Source organism: Branchiostoma floridae, chromosome 18 (genome assembly GCF_000003815.2).
Source record: "Branchiostoma floridae strain S238N-H82 chromosome 18, Bfl_VNyyK, whole genome shotgun sequence".
Lineage (NCBI taxonomy): Eukaryota > Metazoa > Chordata > Leptocardii > Amphioxiformes > Branchiostomatidae > Branchiostoma > Branchiostoma floridae.
Window position 1 is genome coordinate 1947664 of NC_049996.1, and position 24570 is coordinate 1972233.

The window sequence follows — 24570 nt, forward strand, 5'->3', positions numbered from 1 at the left end:
CCTGGATTTCATAGTAAAGGACCCTTTTTTTGGCCAAGCTCTACTTTTATTTGTGCGCTCACATCAGTTTTGGTGTTCCGATAGAATGTCATCCATATAATCAAATCAACATGGCCTTAAACCATATGGTATGAACATTGAGAAGCTGCTATTGTTAAAGTTTACCTTCACCTGAAAACACAATGGTTTGTCCCTTTAGATATGTCTGCATCAGATTAAGAGTCCTTGGGACAGAGTTGAGCTGACAGAGGTCAGACGAGGTGACCCAGTAAGCTTGTATTATGTCTTGTACCTTGTAAGGCAGTTGGAAGCAAAGACTCAACTGCATATGGGTGTGAGCTCTACCCCTTCTGGACCAAAAGGTTATGGGTTCACATCCCAGACCTTACCCTACCTAAAGTAGAAAGTAGATCCAAAATTAAAAACCCCAAAATAAAGTAACTCTTTGACCCAGAATTTCCAAAAAGCTTTTCAATGCATGTTAAAAGCAAGTTTAAAGTGACAAGGTGATGGTTGTTGGGTGCCTTGGTCTAGTGAGTATGCAATACACCCTCTGAACTAAAAGGTTATGGGTTCAAATCCCAGCCTTTACCCTAACCTAAAGTATAAAGCATATCTAAAATCAGAAACCCCTACATAATCTAATTCTTTGACCAAGAATTTCCAAAGCCATTTAAAAGTCTACTATCACTTTAGTTGCAATCAAATAGAATTTCCTTCCACCTCTGACAACTTCTCAACCAAGTCCCAACCTTAATTCTAATCTTCAAGGCATATCTAATACAAGAAACTCTTAAATAATTCAATTCTATGAGCAGGATTTCTAGAGCCTTTCAATTATTATATTAAGCTGTAACCAAAATGCATTCCACCTTTGACATTGTTTCAATAAAGACTTGAAGAATATGTAATTACATCCAGGGGCAATAGGATAGGGCTAATAAGGAAGCATCAAAGTTGTAATTCTGTGTACGTTGGAAGCCAGACAAGACCGGAATAGGATCGGAAGGTCATGGTTCAACTCTGTTGAAATCATTGGGTAAGTCTTGGGCTCCAAATACTTACTGTAAATGCATTTAAGTTTGCGGTGACTTAATTTCGCAGTAGCGGGAAAAGGGACTTTTCGCAATGGTATTAGTTTCGCGGTAGCAACATGCACTGTAGTCTCTTACCGCTATGGAAAAATGTTTGCGTTGGTTTTAGATTCGCGGTGAAGCGGCCACCGTGAAAACCTTTTACACCACTGCAAAAGTTTCTGCATTTACAGTAATGGGTGCGAATGAACTTTCGTGCACCCAAATTGGATCTGTGCACCTGATTTTTGACTGGGTGTACCTACAAGAGATAAAAACTGAATTTTGAGCCCTGATTCTGTTGAAATCACTGGGTAAGTCAATGTCACATGGGTTGATGAACACATGCTCCTCACGTAGTAGAAGACAAGATAAAGTCATGTCAGGATGAGACTCCATGCTATTCAGGGGACACATACTTGGGCAAAGGGAAAAAAATTGTGTTTCCGGTTACCAGATCGAACCTATCAGTAGCTAAACCTGATAATCACATGTAGCATTTCTTTTTAAAGTTACAGACTTTTCGACATCACACTGTGACAATTTTCTGACCCAATTTCAGTTTAGTAAATTATGATATATGATAAAAATTTTTACAATCTACAATGTAACACTCAGATAGTCAACAAATCCCACTGTTTCATTCACTGAAAGCTTAACAATACAGAACATGAAAGCAATAAGGTTCTATCCATAAACATTCTTCACAAGGTAAAACTTGCCAATAAATTCCAATTAGTGGGTAAAATCGTTGATGTGCTTTGCTGCTGTTATCCATAATGAAATTTATTGTGCCTCCAATGCAATAAGATGGTCGGAATCAGTTTACATAAATCACTTTCAATATCAAAATTGTTGAAACTATCAGAGCATGAGAAATATGTGCATATAAATTGTAATGATCTCCTTCTACAATGTACGTAAACATGTCATTTACAATATTGCTCCTCAAAACGCAGTGGAATACGAAAGTCGCTCATCTCTAGTTGCTCATGATAAAAGAATACAATGTTTATAGAAGTCTCTGAGGTATATTTTTGCTTCCCCAACAATACAAACAAAGTGAGAACAATTCTAATATTAAAAGTAGAACAAGAACAAGAACAATATAGGCACCATCTATTAATTACCTGCATGTATGCAGGTATGGTTTTGATGCTGGTGGAAACTTTTCGGTAGCCGGGGATGTAGGGCGCTGTATCTCGTGAACGGATGGTGCGAGCACGACGATTTTTGGTACGTGGGTTGGGGGTGGTAGCCTGACACTCAGGTGTGATTTTGGGCCTCCTGGCGCTTGACCTTGACATTGAAGGTGGCATTTTTGGTGTTTTTTGGGCACTTTTGGTGCTGTGTGTCCGGAACGATACGCGCGATTGCGACGATTTTGGTGCATGGGTGGGGGGTTGTTGCCTGTTGCCTAGGATTGACTTTGGGCCTTGTCGCGTTTGAACTTGACCCGGCAGGTCGAATTTTGTGTCCGGGAGGGGTGTTTCCGGAGTTATATCTTCTGAACGGCTGGTGCTGGCGCAATGATATTTGGCACATGTGTCGGCGGTGGCTGAATAATGCTCAATTTTGATTTTGGCGCCCTAAGTGCTTGAACTTGACATTTTAGGTTACCTTTTGTGCGGGCACGGGGCGTGCGCTGTATCTCCGGAACGCAAGGTGCCATTGTGTTGCCATTTGGTACGTGAGTTGTTTGTGGTGTCCTGGTGGTCAGGTTTGATTTTGGGCCTCCTAGTGCTTGAACTTGATACTGTATAGGTTGACCCTGTTTTAGTGTGGTTGGGGCATCCTCCCAATATCTGCTTGGTTTTAAAAACAGATTATGGTTGGGTGTAGAACCATCATCTGGCCTGGGCCACCTTCAATGTATCAGGTTACTTAGTGGCACTGACAGTTTGCCAGATGACGGGAGTGTGCCAGATTATATATCTGTTGGTCAGGTATAATTGGAGTTTGCTTATTACTCTTTGTGGTGTTTCTAGAGCTGTATAGTACTGAGTTTTAAGTTCCGGTACAAGTTCCTTTACCCTGTTGGCAATCATGGTTGAACTTGAACTTAAACAGAAGAAGATGCAATTTTCTAATGTGGAGGAGAACTGTATAGAGTGTGGGCATAAGAGAAAGGTATGTGTATGATTTGTCCTGTGTTTCTTTTTGTTTCTTTGGTAATGCCATTTCCATACTGTATACAGGTAATTTGTTGTTTGGGGCTAGTCATATTCGCTTGGTTTTTGGGCCTGCTTAATCTATGGTACAGGCAGGGTTAAGTGGTGGAGGCTTAGCTTTGTTCTGTTTTAAATTCAGTATCGTTTGTTGCATTTTGTCGCGGCAAATATATGATGAAATTCCCCTTCTAAGCAACTGCTCATTGGTTTGCGGGGATGTTTGCTGGGTGTTTGCTCTGACTACAACAGCTTCTGAACTTTTCAAAGCTTCCATTGCCAGCAGCTTGCCATCTATAAATGGGATTGACAAGGACATTTTTCATAGTAAATTATGCTGTTAAATTTGGCTTAGATACTACAGGAGATTTAGGTTTGGGTTGGATGGATTGAATGAAAATATCATACCACCCTGGGGACTAACTGTTGCTGCTGCATGGGGGCTACCACTATTCATATTGTCTAATGTCTATGGAACTACAGATAAAAGTATCATTGGTCAAATTATGCAAGTAACATTCCGATGTCAAGTGAATAACACCCCAGAAATAAATCTTTAATGAATATCATTGGAAGAACACAAACCAAGGAGACTTAGCAGCTGCATTAGGTCAGTACATTGAAATAGGAAGATATTAGTATATCATGTGACAGAGTAACTACATGTGCATGGGCCATCTGAGACAAAAAAAGGTAGCGTCTCAACAACTTCAAAGTACTGTGGTTGGTTACATACTTAAGAAATCCAAAATAAGTAATGTTCATCCATGTCCAAACTTACAAATTCAGAAAATGGAATTTCAGAGTCAGACTTTTGCATGGTGCACAACCAACACGGTGAAAAGCTCATTTTTCCAACCACGTACCACAGACAAAAAGGCAAAAATACACAATAGGTCTACAGAAACCCAATACATTTCATGCAGGCCTGAGGTCTACGAACTCTTGTTTTATCTGTGCTTATCATCATTAATCCATGCTACATGTACTTGCAATTAGCCTTTGGGCTTGTATTTGCAAAATAATACACGCTTAATACCAGGTTTACAGCACATACCCTGTTGGTATGAGAGCAATTCTACCACACGAAAGAGGGCATCCATTAAAAAGTCAAACCAACCACCGTATCAAAGACCTTGCTGCATCAGAAGATATCCTGATTAAATTTTCTGGCTGGCATCTCCAGGCATTTTACCATCCTGTGACCCAAACAACAGGAGTTCCCTTATTGGTATTCCGGTCACATTTACCAAGTCTACAGGCAATATTGGAATCTGTGCCTTCATTTACCCAAGCTTTCCCAGCTGAATAATTCCAGAGCTGTACGATAACTCAGGTCGTACCATTGGAATTATATCAGGCCTCTCAAGGCAACCTTATATACCTGAAAGCACCTTTGGTGATAGATATGTAACAACCTAGTCTTATCAGCAAGGCAGGCTACATATAGAGTATCTACCATTCTACATTGCAAGAATTATCAACTTGTTCCATCTACGTTGACAAATTTCAGCAATGTTACAAAAAATAACACTCTTATTATCTCATACAAATCATTAATACAATTTGTCTTGCATCTATGAATTATGGCAAGGTTACAAATGCACTGCAGTGAAATACAGTTTGCTGTAACACCCTTCTATCTAACATTGATAATGGCACAATATGAAGCAGAAATTGCCAAAGGGAACATAATTTCTTCTAATACAGAAAGGTTACAAAACTGTATGTAATATGTACTAAAGTAAAATATAGTCAAACTTGAACATAAAATTCTGGTTGACTAATGCAAACCATGTATTTACATAAATCACTATTTCAGCGCATTAAACTAGACATCAATTAAAAATATCGAATATGAGATTGCTATTGAGAGCATAATTTCTTACAAGCATGTCAACTGAATTCTCAAAATCATTTGTTCTGAAACCATGGATAACAATTATTGACTATCACGTAATACTAATAATGGGTTTTCTTGAAGTTTCATCAATCTTAATATGTGGCTCTCCAGCTAAGATGCACTGTTCAACACTGCATGATTACAGGAATGTAGAAAATCACTATAATCTTATAACAATGGGCCACACCTTATCTCGGTAGGGACTGAATACGATTGTTAGATCCACGTTTTAGGAAACTGGTTTCTCTAGAAAACTGGCTTACACTACCAGGCCACACCAATTCTATTAATTGGTTCTTGGAATTGCATACTCCTATTTTTTTCCGAAACTGAAAAAAAATCACCATGCCTTCATTCAGCAAGTTTTTCTATCCACCTATTATCAAATATCATAAGGATCCATCTCCAACTTTTTGAGTTATGCTATCTACATTAAAACAGAGCAGAAAACATAGAACTCTAAAGTATGGCATCTACATAACTACAGTTCTATAGCTTAACATTCTTAATAAAAATCATAGTAAAATTGCAATTGAACTGCTAAATGTAATATGTACTTTTGGTCACAGCTTCAATGAATAAACAAAAGTTTAGTTTCTAGCTCACTTTCTTTTTGCTCTCTTAATCTTTACTTCATAATGCCTAGGAAACAGTGACATACAAAACAAGGAAATAAATTGATGATGCCTAGTCATTATTTATACCCTTTGAGCTGTGCAGTATGCATATAGACAACCATGACTAAGTGATGACACACTTCAAATTAGCTGAACATTCGAAACACCTGTCTGTGGTACAAAAAGATTTTGGCTGTTGCCAGTCACCCATACATAATTTCAAACTTCTCTGTGCTATTCTCAGTATCAATACTATGTTTGAGTTTTCTGAAACTAAAAGTTTCCTCGCTAGCTTAATTGGTATTTTGATCTTCCATTGTTTTCTCATTAACGAATTTAGAAAGAATGGAGTTATAACGAATAACGATAGCTGTGCAAGAAACAATTCTTAAAATTTCTTTTACCATATGGATAATGTCATAAAGTTTTATTGTCCCTTATATTATTTTTTCTAAGAGCAAATACAGCACTTTGGTACATGTACATAATGATGAAAGCTACAAACGTACATTCGTACATCTTGATATGTACCAGCTCTCTGTAGTAGTTTTTGTCTAATAGAAAAATTATAATTTCCTAATAACTGCAGACAATTAGAAGATATTAAGATGTGCAAACCTATGTTTGTGTCTTTCATAGTCGTGATATACAATAATACATGGAAAACATAGTTTCATTGCATGCAGAGAGTCACTGGTAGGCAAAAAGACAGCATCTTTGTTCTTCGCTGGATACAGCAAAGAGGGGGCAGCTGTTGCTCAGTTTTTGTATCAAACACAGCCAGGCACAAAGGTGGCAGCCAAAATAAAGAAGCCAGCTTGCACTGTGCCCGTGTAAACGTCTACCGTAGGTTATGTACACCAACATCCACCCACCCTTGTACAATAGAACACATACCCAGCTGTCAAGTAACTTCAATAAATCCCTGAAGTTTTAACAAGAAAAGTCTGTGACTTCGGACATATGTTTGCACCTTAAATCTGTGTATTGAATCATGATGTAGACTTATGCGCAATTTGTCAGTCTGTACATGCTATACAGGTTATACATGGAATGACAATGTGGCTTTGGAAAGACCATTTCCCTGCTAGTATATGCTGTTCACAATACAAATCTGACACCGAGATAGGGAGAGGATACTACTATTATGCATGTCACACAGCACAAAAGCAATCTACAGACAATCTCCAAGCTCCAAATTAGACTTTCGACAGCAATACTCGACAGATATTCTCTTAATATGATTTTTGAGATTGGCCGAGGTACCCTAGCCCATCCAATATAATACAGTAGATTTTCAGGTCAAAGATATAAAGAGTTTTGGGCAATCTTTTATTTCAATGACCTATTGGCTAATTAGCAATGCAGCCAACACTTCCCTGATGTCTTGGTTATGTTGTAAAACTTCCATACATTTTCCTGAATCTTTGCTAGTGGTGACGGGGGGCGACACAGGTTATCTGGTACATACAACCCACTGCTATGGTCACGCATTTCCGACGTCACATTCCGGGAGCTGTAGTAGATGGGTCCAGTCCGTGAACAAAAATTTTGGAAAGCCACAACTTTCTGTAGTGTTTGTCACGCAAAGTTTAGCTATTTCATAGATAATCAATCATGCTAAGAAACTGAGAATTGTTGAGTTGTTGCCTTTGACTAAGTTTGAGACTGATGGACACCCACCACTGACACCCCACGTTTGACCTACGTAGGTCGTCACTTCAGGCTTCTTTGTGTAAGAGTATACTGAGAGAATACAGATGTCCTGGTGACAGATGAAAAGAAGATGTTCTATTTAATTTACCTTGAATCATCTTAACCCTTAGCTAGCTACGGTAGCTCTTTGTCTCCAAATTTGTATTGGTTGTGGGATTGAGCTAGGGAGAAGGTTAAAGATACAAAGACTGGAGGGGCCTGTAGAATTGAAAGTATACTTGGTCATAGCTCTTGACTATCAACAAGCCATTGCAATTGGCAATATTGCACCACTATTCTTGGTATCAGTTAAAGATAACGGTCAGATAATCTATACCTTTACTAACTATTAATAATATGATCCTATGTTTACAACGAGATAATGAAACCAGAAGTCATGCTGCAGTTCAGTAACAAGGCGCTAGGTGGCCCAAAATTTAATCATTTCAAGGCCTACCCACATATCAATACTTCTCGAATTATGTTTTTTATCTAAACACATAAATACACTGTCACATACACACACACATACAAATGCTACCCAAAACATAACCTTCTTGGCAAAGGTAATGACTCATTATTTGAGTGGGAGGGGGGCAGCTAGCTGTCAACACTACCTTTAAGCTAAAACATGTTTTTCCTCTATTATCAGACTGCCATACACAGGAAACATGACCTTTCTATTCCTCATGCCTTTGCTATGTCTAATACTCTAAGTAGGTATCAGTTGAGACTTGTACGTTATAGTAATCACCTACAGTTGGCAACGATCATTTCTCAACTGAGTCACATATTCCAGTATGTCCCAGATACCCAGACATGGTTCTCCGCCAAGTAATATAACCTGCTCAATGACATACAAACCTGTGCCAAAGCCTTAAACAAGATTGGGATAGAAGGTGACACATAGTTTTTCTATATTGCTTCTTTTAATAGATGGCAAGAATATACTGTAAGAATGCCTAGAGCTAGAGCATATGTATTTTCAAGAGAAAGAAATGGGTTGAAATGGGTTGAAATTTCAATCCCAGGACAGAGTGATTAAACTTTAAGACAGCCCTTGTTGCAATAAAAGAACTTTTAAACATGGTCTTAACACGTTTTATTACAGAGTGATGTAACATACAGCAGATGTAGGCCTTCATCTCCAAGAAACTGGTTAGGGATGCTCTCTATTGACTTTACACTACTCGAACTTTACACAAGAGATTAACAGTTCCATGCTTTTCTTCAGAGCTCTGAGCTTCTTTTCTTCATTGCTATCAAATTGATATTTACATGTAAGCAATGCACAAATTCACTATATAGTATAAGGGTAAGAATTGGGAGAAATTTGTATGTGAGAAAAGTGCATACGCATCCAATATTTCAAGCCCAGCCAATGTGCAATAAAGGTAAAGCATTACGCAGCAATATTCATAACGAAACGATTTGGCTGTAACAAAAATAAATACGCCAACAGACTGTCCCGATATACACCATATGCCAACCATGCCAACCCAGCTTTCCTATCAATTTTGACTCACACATCCAAATAAGGTGATCTTCCCTGGTAAATTCCAACAGAAGGAAGAGATCTGTCTCTATGGCAACCGTGACAGCTTGGTATGATCTGTTACCATGGTGACTGTAAATCCCTGCTCAAGTAATTACAGGGATTATGTGATATATGGTTATCTGCTGTGGTCTGTAAAAATAACGAGTATGTTGCAAATCTGATTTAAAACCTCTGTAAACATACGTGACAGGCTGTAAAATGGGATATTAAGGTGCTGTACCATATGGTAGTCATTTCTGGTCCATAGATATGCATATTGCATATGAATAATATGCAGTATGTATGTGCATGTGCACTGGAATTATAATATAGGAATATAGATGGGAATATAGGAATGGGCCTAAATAAAAACAAAAGACTTTAGGTGGTATCTCACTGCACTTGGGGCACCAGTGTGGCACTTGGGTTCGCTCACTGCGGCACTGTTATGATATTTTCGTTGCTTTTTATATCATAATGATAATAAAGATGTTGCGAAGTACATTAAAGTATGATTTAAAAGAGAACAAAATACACATTACATAATTCATTCTTTATCTCTTAAATTCATTGAGTAATCTTTTGAACCCTGAAGTGCCGCACCGGTGCCCCAAGTGCAGTGAGATACCACCTATACATCCATCTTGCATATTTTGTTGTTCGTTCAGACTCTTGTAATGCCTACTTGCAGCAAGTTTCCTTGCTGTTTCAGTAGAAGGGTATATTTGTACAGGGAAGGGTTGCTTGCCTTTCCCTTTAACATGCTCGAGTCACCTCCCCAAACACAGAACCCCTATTTACATCCCTTATGAAAGATGGGTGCAGCCCCAACCAAGATGCCCTACCCAGGATTGAACCAGGGTCACCAACTAATTGCAACCAGGAGCTTAACTGTGAGGCTGCTACCAGTTGAGCTACAGGGACATCCCAAGTTTTGTTGTACTCAGACAAACCTTTCCTAATGTAACAAAAACAGTGGCTGTTTATGTCTTTATCTGCTACTCTACTACCGTACACACACAGAGACAAGCTAATTTGCTGTTTGTATATGTAGGGATACCCCAGCAGACTTTAACAGTGTTTACACTTGGTACATTCAAAGGATGCCTAACTGCTACCTGAGTACCTCCCATAACACTGACCTCATAGGGGTAGTGGATTATGTTTTAGATATGCTCATTATAGAGAGATTCAAAACAACGACAAACTGTAATATGCATAAGACAGCATGGAGTCGCGTATTAGGACCCTGTGGTACCCAGATCATTCTCCTAAATTGGATAAGATACACAGAGATAAAGTTTCGACACTTCGAGTGACATCCATCTCTTCTTCAGTGTCACTAGCATCTCTTATAGAGACTGAATTGTCTTTCACATCCAATGGTCAATTTTACCGTTTTCATCGTGGTTCGTATAATTCTAAGCATGGAAAATATTGGTAAAAACCTTGAAAAACTTAGATAGACAAGGACATTAAGAGAAGAAAGAAGAGAAAGGGTGAAGAAGGGAGGAGAAGCTATCACTAACAACAACACTAACAACAATACATATTCATTAGTATCTTATCTTTTATTATGTTGTCACCACCCAAGGACTCATGGACAATTTATTTGTGCCTGTCATACCAATTACAATGCTACACAATGGCTCCTTTGAGACAGTCATTCAGGCACTGTGAATCCCCCCTATGAATGATCGTAATTTCCATTTGTTTAGAAATGATAGGGCACAGAAGACACAACTGTTTCATTATTGTCGTTACAACATGGTAAGGCACAATCTACATCAATAACACAAGTGATTGACTGGTACATAGAATTCCTGTTACAAGAATTGCAAGAGCAAAAACCAGAGGAAAAAAGGGAAAGAAAAAAACATAGTACAACTTACTACTACAAGACAACTTGGGAGGCTTCTATTCTTAAAGAAACAGAAAATTCTGACTCAGTAAGAATTCTTTTGTTTAGTGTTGGGTCATTGACATTTCAAACAAAACAAAGCTATTGTTTTGCCAGTCCTTGTGTTTTACTGAATGGCCATTAACTTTGTGACTCGAGTATAGAAAAGCTGTTACAATCTGTTACAAAAAGTAGACGTTCAAATTCACATGGAAATATTGATCTGTATTGACGAATAGACATGCGAAAAAATTTCTACAATTTACAATCAATATTTCATACCAACATTTCTATGCCCATATTGTGACCGTGTATTGTCCTAAAATGCAGTACCTACAATTTTTTCACACATCATATCATGATCAATTATACACAAAATAGAAGCGGCTCATTTATACAACTCGTCAAAATATCCTAATCTGATTATCACCCCCCTCCCCACAAAGTTAGCACTCGTGACCTCTTTCACATCAATACTTTCAGGTCACTGCACTCAGGTAGAACCCCTCTGGAAAAGATTGCATCAGCATTCAAACTCTGTCTATAAGCATGCAATGAGTGTTAGGTAAGGTTAACAAAGGCTTGGTTTGCTAATGAAGATTGCATCATGTAATTTGTGTGTGCACACAATGCTTGTTGCTCGTTCGTTTGGTCCCTTTCGTGCCTAGCAGTACGAATAGGCAGCTGAAGATAGAAAGAAAATGTCCAGACATTGCATGATGTACAAAATGACAAACTGGTAGATGTATAAACTACTAAGTACCTAATACCAGCTAAAAACAGAGATTGTCATGCATTCAACTTCCCGTTTGCAACCAATGATTTATGTGTTCAGAAATTTGATTTTCCCTAGAACTATTGTAGAGTAGAACTTCGTTGTAACCAAGTACAGTAGGAGGCATCCTCACCAGATAGCTTTAAACAACGCTTTAATACGGCTACATGTGCAAAGGTTAGGTGTGACAGGTCGTTCAATGTAACATAACCAGCTGCCACAATGCGTATGCCTGTGAAACTTCTGTGTTGTGCCGAAAGGCTGTTATACCGGCTATACAGATACAGATACAAATTTATCCTTGATGTTTCAGTAGAAAGATTTTGACATACACGCAGTCTACCCTTCGCACATACGTGTTATAAATTGAGTGTGTATTGAATCAAAAACAGACATAATTTGGCCAATTCACAATGACCAAAACCCTAACATATGGAAATCAACCACCTACTAGTATGAATGCCAAAGGCACAACTGAAAGACTTTTTGTTCTCAATACAAGTACTAGTAGTTATTTGTCACCCAATATTTACTTTGTGATGTAAGCATGTGGTTGTTACATAATGATGGGAGTGTTTTGGCCTTGAAAACCAGATGCCTTGAAGACACTGAATTCATTGTCTCACAAGAAACACTAAAAGTAAAACCTAACATACATACTAGTAGTACACTGCTGCAATGTAGCTTCCACAAGGAATAATCAAAGTTACCAAGTACGCCTACCTTTTATGATTGACTTCCTTTTCTTCTATATAGTCAATTTATCACATCATAAACATATAACAATGACCTGCTAAGAACGTAAAATTAACACCTGGAAACAATAACAAAAGACACGGTCACACCATATTAAAAGATAGTTAATTATAACACCATTCATCATGATCAGTTTGATAGAGAGATACAGTATGTTCTCAATTTACACCATTGAAGTAATATTTTACTGGTTGGACCTAGAGAAAGTGTACATATCACAGATCACATGTCTATTTTAAACTTTTTGACTTTCTGTTACAGTATTACTATTATGATTTAATGTCTGCACAAAATTCATTACTCTTGATTAGTTTTATGCTATATAATCTCAATCTACTTCTATTATTAGTTATTTAAGATTTCTACTTAATTATGAATGTTTTATTAGGCTTTCCCAACCTTGAGGCTTTGTTTTGACTACAATCACTTATTGTATTCTATCCTAGTGTGTGCCCCCCTCCCCCAAAAGAATCGTGAAAAAAAAACAGTAGGCGAATTGTAAAGCCTGGTAAAATAACTATATAAAAATATAGTAAAATTTTCCTTAGATTGTTGAGCATTTCTCTATCTTTTTGTATTACAGAAAGTCAGTACTTGTGTAACATTTGTTTGTTTGTGGTTCAATTTCAAAACATTCCCAAAACCATTAGGTAACATTACCCCCAGTTAGCCTTACACAAGCCAATCAGATGACCTATTTTCAGTACTTCCTACTTCAAAAGTAGCCGAACAATTAATCATATCCCTCTGGGGACAGAACTTTTGATGATAATTGGTCTTGATAAGTCCTAAGATGATCCATCAGTATTATCTAACTCACCCTCCTGCTTAATTCTTTCTTTCAACAAAGACTTTCTTTTTATACTTGGTCATAAGGTCTTCCAGTTTTTCTTGGCACGGATACAAAAACAACAGTCTTTTATTACAGTGGACATAGCTGCGTAGCATGCAATAAACCTGTACAAGTATAGCTACAAATTGTTGTACTAAAAGTTATATTTTGTCCTGTTCGTCCTTTTGGACTGAGCAAGCAGTGTGTAAGTCACATGGTTCTATCTCACGTTACACATAAGCTTGTGACTGGTAATAGGGATATGGTTATAGGACATAAAAAGAAACATTGATCCAAAAGGTGCGCATGTCTTGTGACTTGGATGCTTGCCAAAAGACGGGGCAATCACTTTATTTTACTACGCTGAAAACCACATGTACGACGTTCCAGCTTTAAAATGGTGTCACACCTAATAAACAGATATATAAACATTGCATACTGAAGCACTGTGGCTAAATTTGCAACCAATTCCCAAAGCATCAAAAACCAATTACATTTGCTGATAACAACCCCATCAGCTAATGTTTACAAACAAAAAGAATAGGGGATGCCATTGCAGATCCAAAACTACATGCGTAACGTTTCATTCAATTTCTACATTCACGCAAGCACCTTAATACGAGACTGTACTTCCAATGTGACACTTAAAACTAGCTTCAAGCGCAGAGTAATTCAAACCACTCTGTGCTAAATTGTTTGCATGTGAAACACTTGTAGGTGAAAAGTACCATATATTCCAAACAGTCGTGCTGTGTGATTAAAAAAAACCTGTTACACAACCAGGTTTTACGATTCGGGGGTTAAAATCATGAGGAATCGAGGATGAAATAATGACGTTTGATTGATGCAAAGGTGCGGGTGTTTGAACTAGTAGGTTACAGCCAAAATACAAATGAAGGAGGTTTGCCTGTCAAACAGCAGTCCAGGAAGTGTCTTGTAATACTACACCAGGGTTTAGCTATTAACTCAAACACAAACACAACAAAATAAGCACTGATAACCACTGTAGGGCTTGCGGTGTTTGAGGTAGAACAACAAAGATTAGGGCTGATTAGCATATAATTCAGATTACACAGCTAGAGTGGGGTGCTAATCATAGGTCACTTTCTCTATCCCTTATCTTTTTGTTTTATTTGGTTGTGCAATATTGACACTTGAAGACTGCACCTTATCTAAATATTTATCAAAATATGGAGAGGGTGACTGAAGGATACAATACGGACATTCTGGTTGAGAAAATTCGGATTTGTTTGAGTGGTGTTTGACTTCAAGATTAGAATGTTATGATATGTTTTTAAAAATTATGCCAGCTCCCCTTGCTAAAACATATATGGGGAGGGGGGCTGTGTTTACTAGCAAATTATATGCACAACAAAATAGGTAAGGCATGTTACGTGGCATACATATAAAGCTTAAATCCTTACGGAATTCAAGAAGACTTAGAACTAATCCAAGCAAATTTATTCAATCTGCTTGGGGACGAAAAGTCGGGCCAAGTTGGCGTCAGGGTTCCATCAAATGTAATTTAGACTAGCAAAAGCTTTATCCTAACGTTTCAATACAACCTTGCAGACAATATTCTCCAAAACATGAGGCGTTTCCTTCTACTAGGTATCTACTAATTGAGAGTTATTCGCGGCATTCTAACGATAAGTTTAGTAGATTTTTGTGGTCTTACAAAAAAGCTCACCCCCCACCCCCTTTTACCTCAGATTTTCAGACGACAGCTTCGCACACACTAGCAGACGATACAAACTTAACCACGGCCTCAATTGTAGAAATATTTACAGACATTACGTCAGAGTCTGTCAGAAAATTTCCTCAATGAAGTATAGAAGGGTATAGAAGGGATTTAGAAATGATAATTTGGCGCCCAAAAGAAAAATGATATCTTGGTCATGTGCCTTGCGGTGGTGAATTCCACCATACATGTACAAAATGGCGCATGGCGCGAGCCATGCCGTCCCAACCAAAACAAAGGCAAATACTCCGCTCTTATAGATCCCTAGAAGCTCAGATTTCTCTCACACATCACGGGGAGGGTTTAGAATGCCTCACCTTGACCGTGCACGGCTGCGATGACCGTGAAGCAAAGGAGAGCCCGGGTTAGGAGTCGGGGCGCCCGCATCGTGTGTGTCGTCCGTACGGTGCAGTCCGTACCACTCTCCGCTCGCCACTCCGGCTAATATCCGGTTCACAATAGCTTCCTTCTCAACCCCAAATTCCTGTAACGCTCTCGATTCCTTCCTCTATAGTCCCCCAGCGGGATTTTAAGTCCAGATATCGGAAAGTATTGGCTAGACCGGAGGCTGGAAAGGTCCCCCGTCCGAGCCGAGACTGTTACGAGTAATATTTCTCTTGCTGAGACAATTAGCTTTGCCACGTGATCAGGGACGTGACGTAGTAGCAAAGAGTGAAAACTTGGCGCGAAATTGCCACGTGGGTTAGACAAGATGTCATCGTGACCACACCCTTAAATACTTGTAGCTCACGACATTGTAAAATACAATGTATGTATGCAAGGTATGATGGAAAGAGACATACAACATACATTTCTGTTGCTGGTGCGAGATAAAATATTTGGCGGGAAAGGCGTAAGTGCACGCCTGACCTGCTTTGAGGCCCTTCGTTATACAAGCAACCACGCCCAACAAAAATGCTCTAAAATTGTTTTACTTTTGTAAAATATTACGCTATAGCATAAGATTCATTTTCAACTGATTTTATGCAGATTCAACAGAGTTTTGCCAAACGAAGCAAGTTTATATCGCAACCTCTCTACCACTCACACACACACGATCACACACACACTGACAAGCTTTCGTAACAAGATAATCCGTGCAACCACTTTTCGTAGCACACTTTAATCTAAGCAAGGCGTAAAGAAGTTATAGTTGTGTTTCGCATTAAAATCCTGAAAAATAACTGGGTCGGCAGGTAGGGATTTTTCCTCATCTTTTTTTGCTAAGATTTCAAGTGAAGTGATAAAAAAAATACAGTTAAACAATTTAAAATCAAAATGCATTAAAGGACACGTACCGGTACAATGTATTTCCAACATCGTATCAAAGCGATACAGATATGCATTGTACAAGCACAAGCGCTTGAGTTTGGTAAGTGTGTTTACATAACCTTTTTTTGCAACAGAATGATTCTACACCATTTTCATCAAAAATTTTACAGCGGTCGACCCATAAAAATGCTATGGTGGGCAGGTTTTTGCTATACTAAGTCGGGAAACACAATATTTCTTTTTTACGGCCTTAACAGAGGACCTCACACATATCAGTTTCAATTCACTACAGGACACCGCAAGTGGTCAGGCATTTTTGTGGCCGCCCCTAAATATACTTTGTTTTGAATGTACACAGAATAAGAAATTCAAACTGTTGCCAGGATTTGCAATAGATTAATCTAATGCTTGAACAGGAAATGACATTCCCTTTATGTTCGCATGGAGATACTAGAAAAGGCTATAAAATTTGATGTAGCAAATAAAATCACAGAATAAATATTTACCTAACCTAAATTCTACTTCTGAGAAAGGCAAGTAATTTTCTATTAACGTTAAAGTTGTGTATATCTTTCGTACCTTATTCATTTTTCTTAAATGATAACTTTTTGTTTTTAATCTAGCTTCAACCGGTACGTGCAATAATGTATTGCCCCGGACTTTAAGCAGACGTAAGGGGTAGGTTCGTAATCTTTTCTAGTATATGGCTGTGACATTTTCAATTCATAACTAAACAAAGATACAGAAATCGGCCAAATTGAATCTAATTTCATATCAGCATATTCCACGTGTTTTAATAGTCATTTGTTCAGCCTTCCTCACCACTTATATTTCATAATGAAGGCAACTTATTTTCAATTTATTTTTTCTATGGATGCTCGCATCAGTTTTGGGGTTCCCAGTGGATGTTATCCATATAATCCTATCAACATATCATGTAACAAGTCTCACTTGTGAAAATGTCCTCAAGCAATATATCAATCACGTGAAACACAATAACTTGTATAACAGGTGACGCATCAGTTGCTATAAGACTCCGTCCTAAATAAGACATGAAGAAAGGGGAGAATGAACCAAACTCTTCCCCCAAGACTTTCTTACTTGGCGGGTAAAATAGTAGTCTCTACCAGACTCCCGCTTGGCCGGATAGGGGACTTTGGCCAAGTTTGGAATAAAAGTCTAGTAAAAGTTAATTGGCCAAGGAGTGTCCGCCAGGCCAGCAAACACTCCTAGGCCAATTAACTCCTACTAGACTTTATTTCTAATTAACTTGGCCGAAGTCCTCTATTACTATTCGCAACCAGGCCGGAGTCTGGTGGAGACTAGTAAAATGGGCAGAATGTATTATGCATATCCATCATCTAATTACTAAGCTTAACGGATTTATTCTGTATTCATTTATGTCCATATGATTAAAACGTCTTGCTACTGCCAACGCCAATAGATCATCAGGAACATGATATTTGTGTTACAATCAACGGTTCAACCCTCGTTATAAACTATGTATATTATGCAGGGTTATTTGAGCTTTTATGCCTGGATAGAGAGCTTTACCTAGTTCCAACTTGTTGGTAATTAGGAAACCCCGGTTCTAATCCTGGGCTCGGTATCTCAGTTGGGGTTGTAAACGGATGGGGACGTAAAATGGGGGTCCTGTGCACTAGAACTAGTAGAAGGACTTGCAACCCCTCCCTGTAAAAAATATACTATGCTACAAAAACAGCAAAAAAACTTGCTGCGCTATGTGCAAATATGCACTATAACGGTCTGAACAAATGAATTGAACGCACAACAATCAAAAATACGAACCGTTGAGTTCCTCACAAAAAACATCATTCAAAAGTGAACATGTCAACATGAAAGCACATCTTCAGGGCAGTTGAAAATAAGTCACGACCTTCTCTCTTTGTCAATTTATTTGTGTCAGAAACTTGCTGTGAGCTAGGCGATAGTTTGCACAAATGACAATGTACAAACATGTAGATAGGAGTTGTAAAACTCGTGTGGGTCACGACTTAACCTAGTTAAGCCATGAGATTCCTAGAATGTAGGCGGCACCCAACTTCCGTACCAGTTTTTGGAACCCGACCTCTGAGAGAACTGAAACCTGATAGGCTGGATTTCTGTGTAAAGGTCACTCGCGGTCATGGCCTCGCTTTGGGTTTGGCAACCGTACCACACAGAGCAAGGTCGTGGTCTGAAAAGGGCGCCAAAAAGGGCACGCCCCCCCCCCCCCTTTCCAGTTAGAAATCCTGCATTGCTGAGGTACTGTAAAATGGAAAAGATTCGATGAGGTTCAACTAGGGAGAAAATTAAGTGTTGGCGGTGTTTTTAAGTTAACGCTGAAACTGCCATGCAGCGTTTTACAGAAAAATGGGAAAAGTTTGCAGTGGTTTAATGTTCGCGAAGAAAAGTTCACAGTGAAAATGCGAATATGAATCTACTGAAAACATCTCTCCTTTTACAGTAAAAAGTGGCTTGTCGTTTGGTGTGGATGTGGAGTGTAACAATGAAAGAAGTATGACAGAAGAAGAGAACTGCAATGAGCGAGAGAAATGAATTGTGTAAGAAAGTTAGCGAAAAAAACGAGAAAACTGTGCGATTGGTCTAAAGATTAAAAAAAAACAATCAAAACCACACTTTCCAGCAAGTTTATCATTTCATTTTTACTAGTCCAGGTTATGAAAACAAACAAGACTCCTACAAATATTCTGTAACGGCCATGACCTTTGACATATGAGATAATTAGGTAATGACTGTCTAGACCATATGAGGAGGAGCTTACATTAGCATATTAGGTAAACCCTGATTGGCTGGATGCCGACAGCATCCAACCAGCTTACCTGTGATGGGCGGAGTTATGCAACCTATTGTCATGCAAGTTAACCTTAGAGATTGTATGAAGAGATTTAGTCAGTCGGTGCCCCAAGGACTCAGGTGAGGTTGTTTAAGTAGGGCTTCGTCCCTCTGTTGGATTGTGTACTAGTTAGTAAGTTAGACCAACTCTCTCTGTAAATATACTTAGCTCTCTGTATCATTATCCTAGACCTGTAACTGTAACTGTAACTTGCTGTAGTCCTAAGTGAAACACATTGTATCATATGTTACTTGAGTTTAGCATAGGTTGAATAAACACGGCTCACAAATAGTAATCGACTGGTTTGGCTGAGTTCCTGATAAGTTAATATAGGACTTAGATACCAAACACCCGAAACGTTTCAATGGTTCCTACACCGGGTTTGTGAATAACCGTGTTTTACAATCTTATGTTAGCCTCTGTAACGTAGTAAACTTTCCAAACTTTGAATTTATAGTTCCTGTTTGTGCTTTGCTCACCCGTGTTACGCGCTTCGGATTTTTCTCCGGCCCATTTCAAACACTTAGCTAGTTAGTCCTTACCGGCAGTTTTCTGCATTTAGCGCTGTTGTTCCTTCTTCTATGCGTTAGAAATTTGCTGTCCTACCTATTTTGAACCTACTAAATTCTTGATTTTGGGTAGGACAGACGCATATTTTGCATTGTAAATTTCATTGTTCCTGGGTAGCGTGGATTGCCAATTTGGGTCCAAAATTTTGTTCTTGATTCCCACCGACTGCTTTGCTTTAGTCGTGCGTAGTTTCTTCCCGGCATATTCAAATCTTAGCGTAGGCTTAGTGTGCAAAACCTTTGCTTTGTGTACATTTGGTTTTGAAATTTTTGGCTTGGCCGGACAAACTCTGCTAATTAATTGCTCATAGTGACCATTTGGCACCGTCTACACTAAATTTGCATAGACGCCATTGTCATTCACGCATATTGTTATCACCCCAGCGCGCACTGCCATGCCATGTCTTTTGTTCTTATTCCTGTCTTTTGTTCTCATCTGCTGTGAAATGCCCTATCTTTTGTGATTCTGCCCTGGCCAGGTGACAATTTCCCAACCTGTGAAATAGCTGTTTTTGTTCATTTGGTGAGAATCGGGAAAGATTTGCCAACTGTGTTGTTTTTGCAGTGGTCCAGAATTTGCATTCAAATTTGCGAGGTTGGATCCTATTGTCCCTTTCCAAAATCTGTTGGTTTAGGCACCTTTTGAATTTTTCTGTTGTTTTTCTCCCAAAGTCCACCGAAAAGTGTTACTCAGTTTGGCAAACGTTGGGTCTCCGATTTCTATTTTGGCACATTTTTCCAAACATGGCCGACAATACGCTACCCTACGACCCAACTGGCGGAAATGAAGTTACTTTCCCCAAATTGGCTCGCTCCCGGCAGACTTCCACCCCCTCCAACCCTGCTTTTAACAGCTCGAATCCCTTCCGTGCCCTCTCTACCCCTCCCCCTATTCCCCCTAGGCTTTCTGATTCCACACCCCGCTCTGTACACCCCAGCCACACACCCCGTCCTACGCGACCCATTCCCACCCCCAGCCTAGTGGCCTCGCCAGCCCCAGACTTTCACGCGCTGCCCTCTGATCACGCACCTGCCCTGAGCACTATGCCCACTCCCCCAGCGCGTAAGATTCCAGAACTGCGACTCAGCTTCGACGGCTCGGGCAAGACGACTTGGGAAGAATTTGAGATGCAATTTTGCAATGAACGTGACTTTTTGGCCTGGGGAGAAGTCACTTGCCGTGCTGTCCTGCTGAAGCATTTGTCGGGAAGTGCCCTCCAGACATTCGTCTGTGCGCCCGCGTGTATCCGCGACGGATCGTCCGATGAGGTCTTGATGTATTTGAGAGATATGTTTATGCGTCCGCAGGACCCTATGCACTACCGCGGAGATATTCAGAGCTTGCGGCGACGGCCCAATGAAACCCCGCAGGCGTTCGAGCTGCGGGTGCGCCAAGTAGTTGCTCTGGCCTACCCCCGGGCAGACCAGGTGATGCGCGAGGAGTTAGGCATCCAAATTTTCTTAGACAAGATAAGTCTGGACAACCCCATCCTCGGAAAGGAAGTGGGCAAATCTCGGCCGTCAACGCTGCATGACGCCCGCGACCAACTACAATTTTTGGAGGACCTAGAGAAGACGGTCTACCCCTCCCCGCACGTGCGCCAAACGTCCTCCGCCAGCATGGAAAATGTGCAGCGGCAGATGGACGCCATGCGGCTTACCCACCAGCGGGAAGTCGCGGCGCTGCGGGGGCAGATCGACAACCTCCAGGTGCGCACGGAGTCGTACGCGTCTCAGAGACCGAAGGCTCCACACCAGGATGGTAGTCACGCATATCTGCCCAGAGAGGCTCCGTCAGTGCCGAGAGAGTCCAGGCAGCAGAGTCAGGTGCGTTGCCGTGGCTGCAATGAGATTGGCCATATCATTAGCCGTTGCCCAAAGGTGCGTTGCTATGGCTGCTATGAAATGGGTCACATGAAAAGTCGCTGCCCGAATATTGCGTCCGACGCGCGTCAGGGAAACGGCCCCAGACTGGCCTAAGGGGTCGTCGGCCAGTCTCCAAAACGGTGAAGACCCATGCGACACACGGACACACGAATAAAGTTTCCTCGACACACACACAGACAGGTAGTTTCCATTTTAGCGCGTCCGCAAATGGACAGACTGTTAATGTCCTGATCGATTCTGGGGCCGATGTATCGATCATTAGCAGGGACGCATTTGGGCATTTGTTCGCGTCTAACCCGCCGGCGCTAGCACCGTATTTGGGCCAGCCTCTATTAAGTGTTGCGGGCGATCGCCTGAAAGTGGCCGGTACAGCGAAGATTGTTTTGGAAATTTCAGACCAGCTGTTTCCGACTGAATTCTTAGTCTGTGAAAACACGGCCACTGGGCTATTGGTAGGGACAGATTTTCTGACCAAGTTCGACTGTGAGGTTTCGATGCGTCATCAGACTTTGACACTACGTGGTTGCGAGGGAGATGTGGTAGTTTCCATCAAGCGCAAGGCGAGTTATAAAGTGCAGCGTGTTGTGACGTACAAGGCGTGTTATGTGGCAGGGCGGACAGCGCAGCTGGTGCCCGGTACCCTGAAGAAACGGGACAAGACCACATGTCCACTGCAAGGTATAGTCCAACCTGCACAGTCGCTCGACCAGCTTGGCTTGCTTGGCGAACTTTCCGCCCACTCACCCTATGAGCGAAACAAAACCCGAGTGTTCCTAGTAAATGAAAGCCCGGAACCAGTGATCATTCCTAAGGGTACTGTCATAGGGACTTTTCATCCCATTGAAAATGGCATGCCTTCCTGTGGTACGTTGTCTGTGGCGGCAACTACCTCTTTTGACATCGAGTCACAGGCCCCTGTTGCTGACTCGACATTTGACACTCCTTTGGCAAGGTCACCTGCAGAAGTTCGGGCAGAACTGGAGCCCCTTTTCGATTTAAGCCACATTTCGGACAGGTCACACAAAGAGCAACTGTTAGATCTCCTCGTGAAGTATGAGGATATCTTTTCACGAAACCAGGAAGACATGGGCATGACCAGTAAAGCTACTCACCAAATCGACACTGGTGACGCCCCTCCGGTTCGGTTACCGCCCCGTCGCGTTTCCCCCCAGGCGAAGGAGACAATTGGTCAGGAATTGGATAAACTGACCCGATTAGGCTTCATAGAGGAATCGACCTCGCCTTGGGGAGCCCCTGTTGTGCTTGTCAATAAAAAAGACGGTACAAAGCGAATGTGTGTTGACTACAGAGGTTTGAACAATGTCACCAAGAAATCGTCTTGGCCATTGCCGCGCATAGACGACACTCTTGATGCGCTGTCAGGCTCCCAACTGTTCTCCACGTTAGACTTAAGAGCGGCGTATATGCAGGTTCCTCTAGAGGAAGCGGCAAGGGAAAAGACCGCATTTACAACCCCGTTTGGCTTGTTCCAATACAAACGGCTTCCGTTCGGCCTCTGTTCGGCTCCCTCTACTTTTGCGAGGTTAATGGAGAACGTGTTGCGTGGCCTACAGCCTCATGTGTGTATGGCATACTTGGATGATAATATCGTTCACTCCGATGACGCAATTGCCAACCACCTTGCGAACCTAGAGGCTGTGTTCCAGCGCTATCGCGAAGCGAACCTTAAGCTCAATCCCGAGAAGTGCATGTTCCTCGTCACTGAAGTCGAGTTCCTCGGCCACGTCATTTCAGGCACAGGCGTGCGTACCGACCCCAAAAAGGTTAGCGCTGCAGCAGAATGGCCTACGCCGCGCACTGTGCGTCAGGTACAACAATTCCTGGGCTTTGCGAACTACTATAGGCGTTTCATAAAAGATTTCGCCAAAAAGGCCAAGCCGCTAACGTCATTGACGCGCAAAAACACTCGCTTCAAGTGGACAGAGGAATGCGACAATGCTTTCCGCGAGCTCAAGCAGCACTTAGTGTCGGCACCTATCCTGGCCTATCCTGACTTCTCAAAACCCTTCATTGTTGACACAGATGCGTCTGATATTGGTATTGGAGGAGTGCTGAGCCAAAAGCAGGACGGTCTTGAGAGGGTAATCGCATATTACAGCCGTTCTCTAACGCCTGTTGAGCAGCGCTACTGCGTGCATAGACGCGAAATGCTAGCAGCGGTAGAATTTATCACAAAGCACGAGTGCTACTTGCAAGGCGATGATGAGTTCTTGTTGCGAACAGATCACAGCGCACTACAGTACTTGATGAAGATGAAAAACCCATCAAGTCAATACGCGCGCTGGTTATTGCGTTTGGCCACGTACAAATTCCACATCGAGCACAGACCGGGAGCCAGCCATGGCAACGCTGACGGTTTAAGTAGAGGGGCCAATGGCTGGTGAGAGCAGTCTGATTGGTCACAGAGATTTAGATAATGTTGAATATCTGTACTATGCTGAAATTTTTGTATTGTATGGACCATATGCGGAATGTGAGCGACCAATGGCTGGTGAGAGCAGTCCGATTGGTCACAGAGAGCTAGATAATGATATATGACTGAGGATTCCAACTTTTGTTGTTTTATATCAACCTGTTGTATTTTTGTTATACCTCCCTTGTAATGTTATGGTATCTTAACATTTGAGGACAAATGTTCGGTGAGGGGGAGGTAGTGTAACGGCCATGACCTTTGACATATGAGATAATTAGGTAATGACTGTCTAGACCATATGAGGAGGAGCTTACATTAGCATATTAGGTAAACCCTGATTGGCTGGATGCCGACAGCATCCAACCAGCTTACCTGTGATGGGCGGAGTTATGCAACCTATTGTCATGCAAGTTAACCTTAGAGATTGTATGAAGAGATTTAGTCAGTCGGTGCCCCAAGGACTCAGGTGAGGTTGTTTAAGTAGGGCTTCGTCCCTCTGTTGGATTGTGTACTAGTTAGTAAGTTAGACCAATTCTCTCTGTAAATATACTTAG

At 40.9% G+C, this 24570-nt stretch overlaps 1 protein-coding gene across 1 annotated transcript in view; it reads right to left on the reverse strand.

Annotated features, from left to right (window-relative positions):
* Nucleotides 1-15637, reverse strand: part of LOC118405902 (low-density lipoprotein receptor-related protein 1-like) — a 128174-nt gene extending 112537 nt beyond the window's left edge. The window contains exon 1 of the mRNA XM_035805731.1: nt 15315-15637. Coding sequence (XP_035661624.1) covers nt 15315-15384 — 70 coding nt within the window. The 5' untranslated portion in view covers nt 15385-15637. The remainder of the gene's footprint in view (nt 1-15314) is intronic.
* Nucleotides 15638-24570: the final 8933 nt, after the last annotated feature.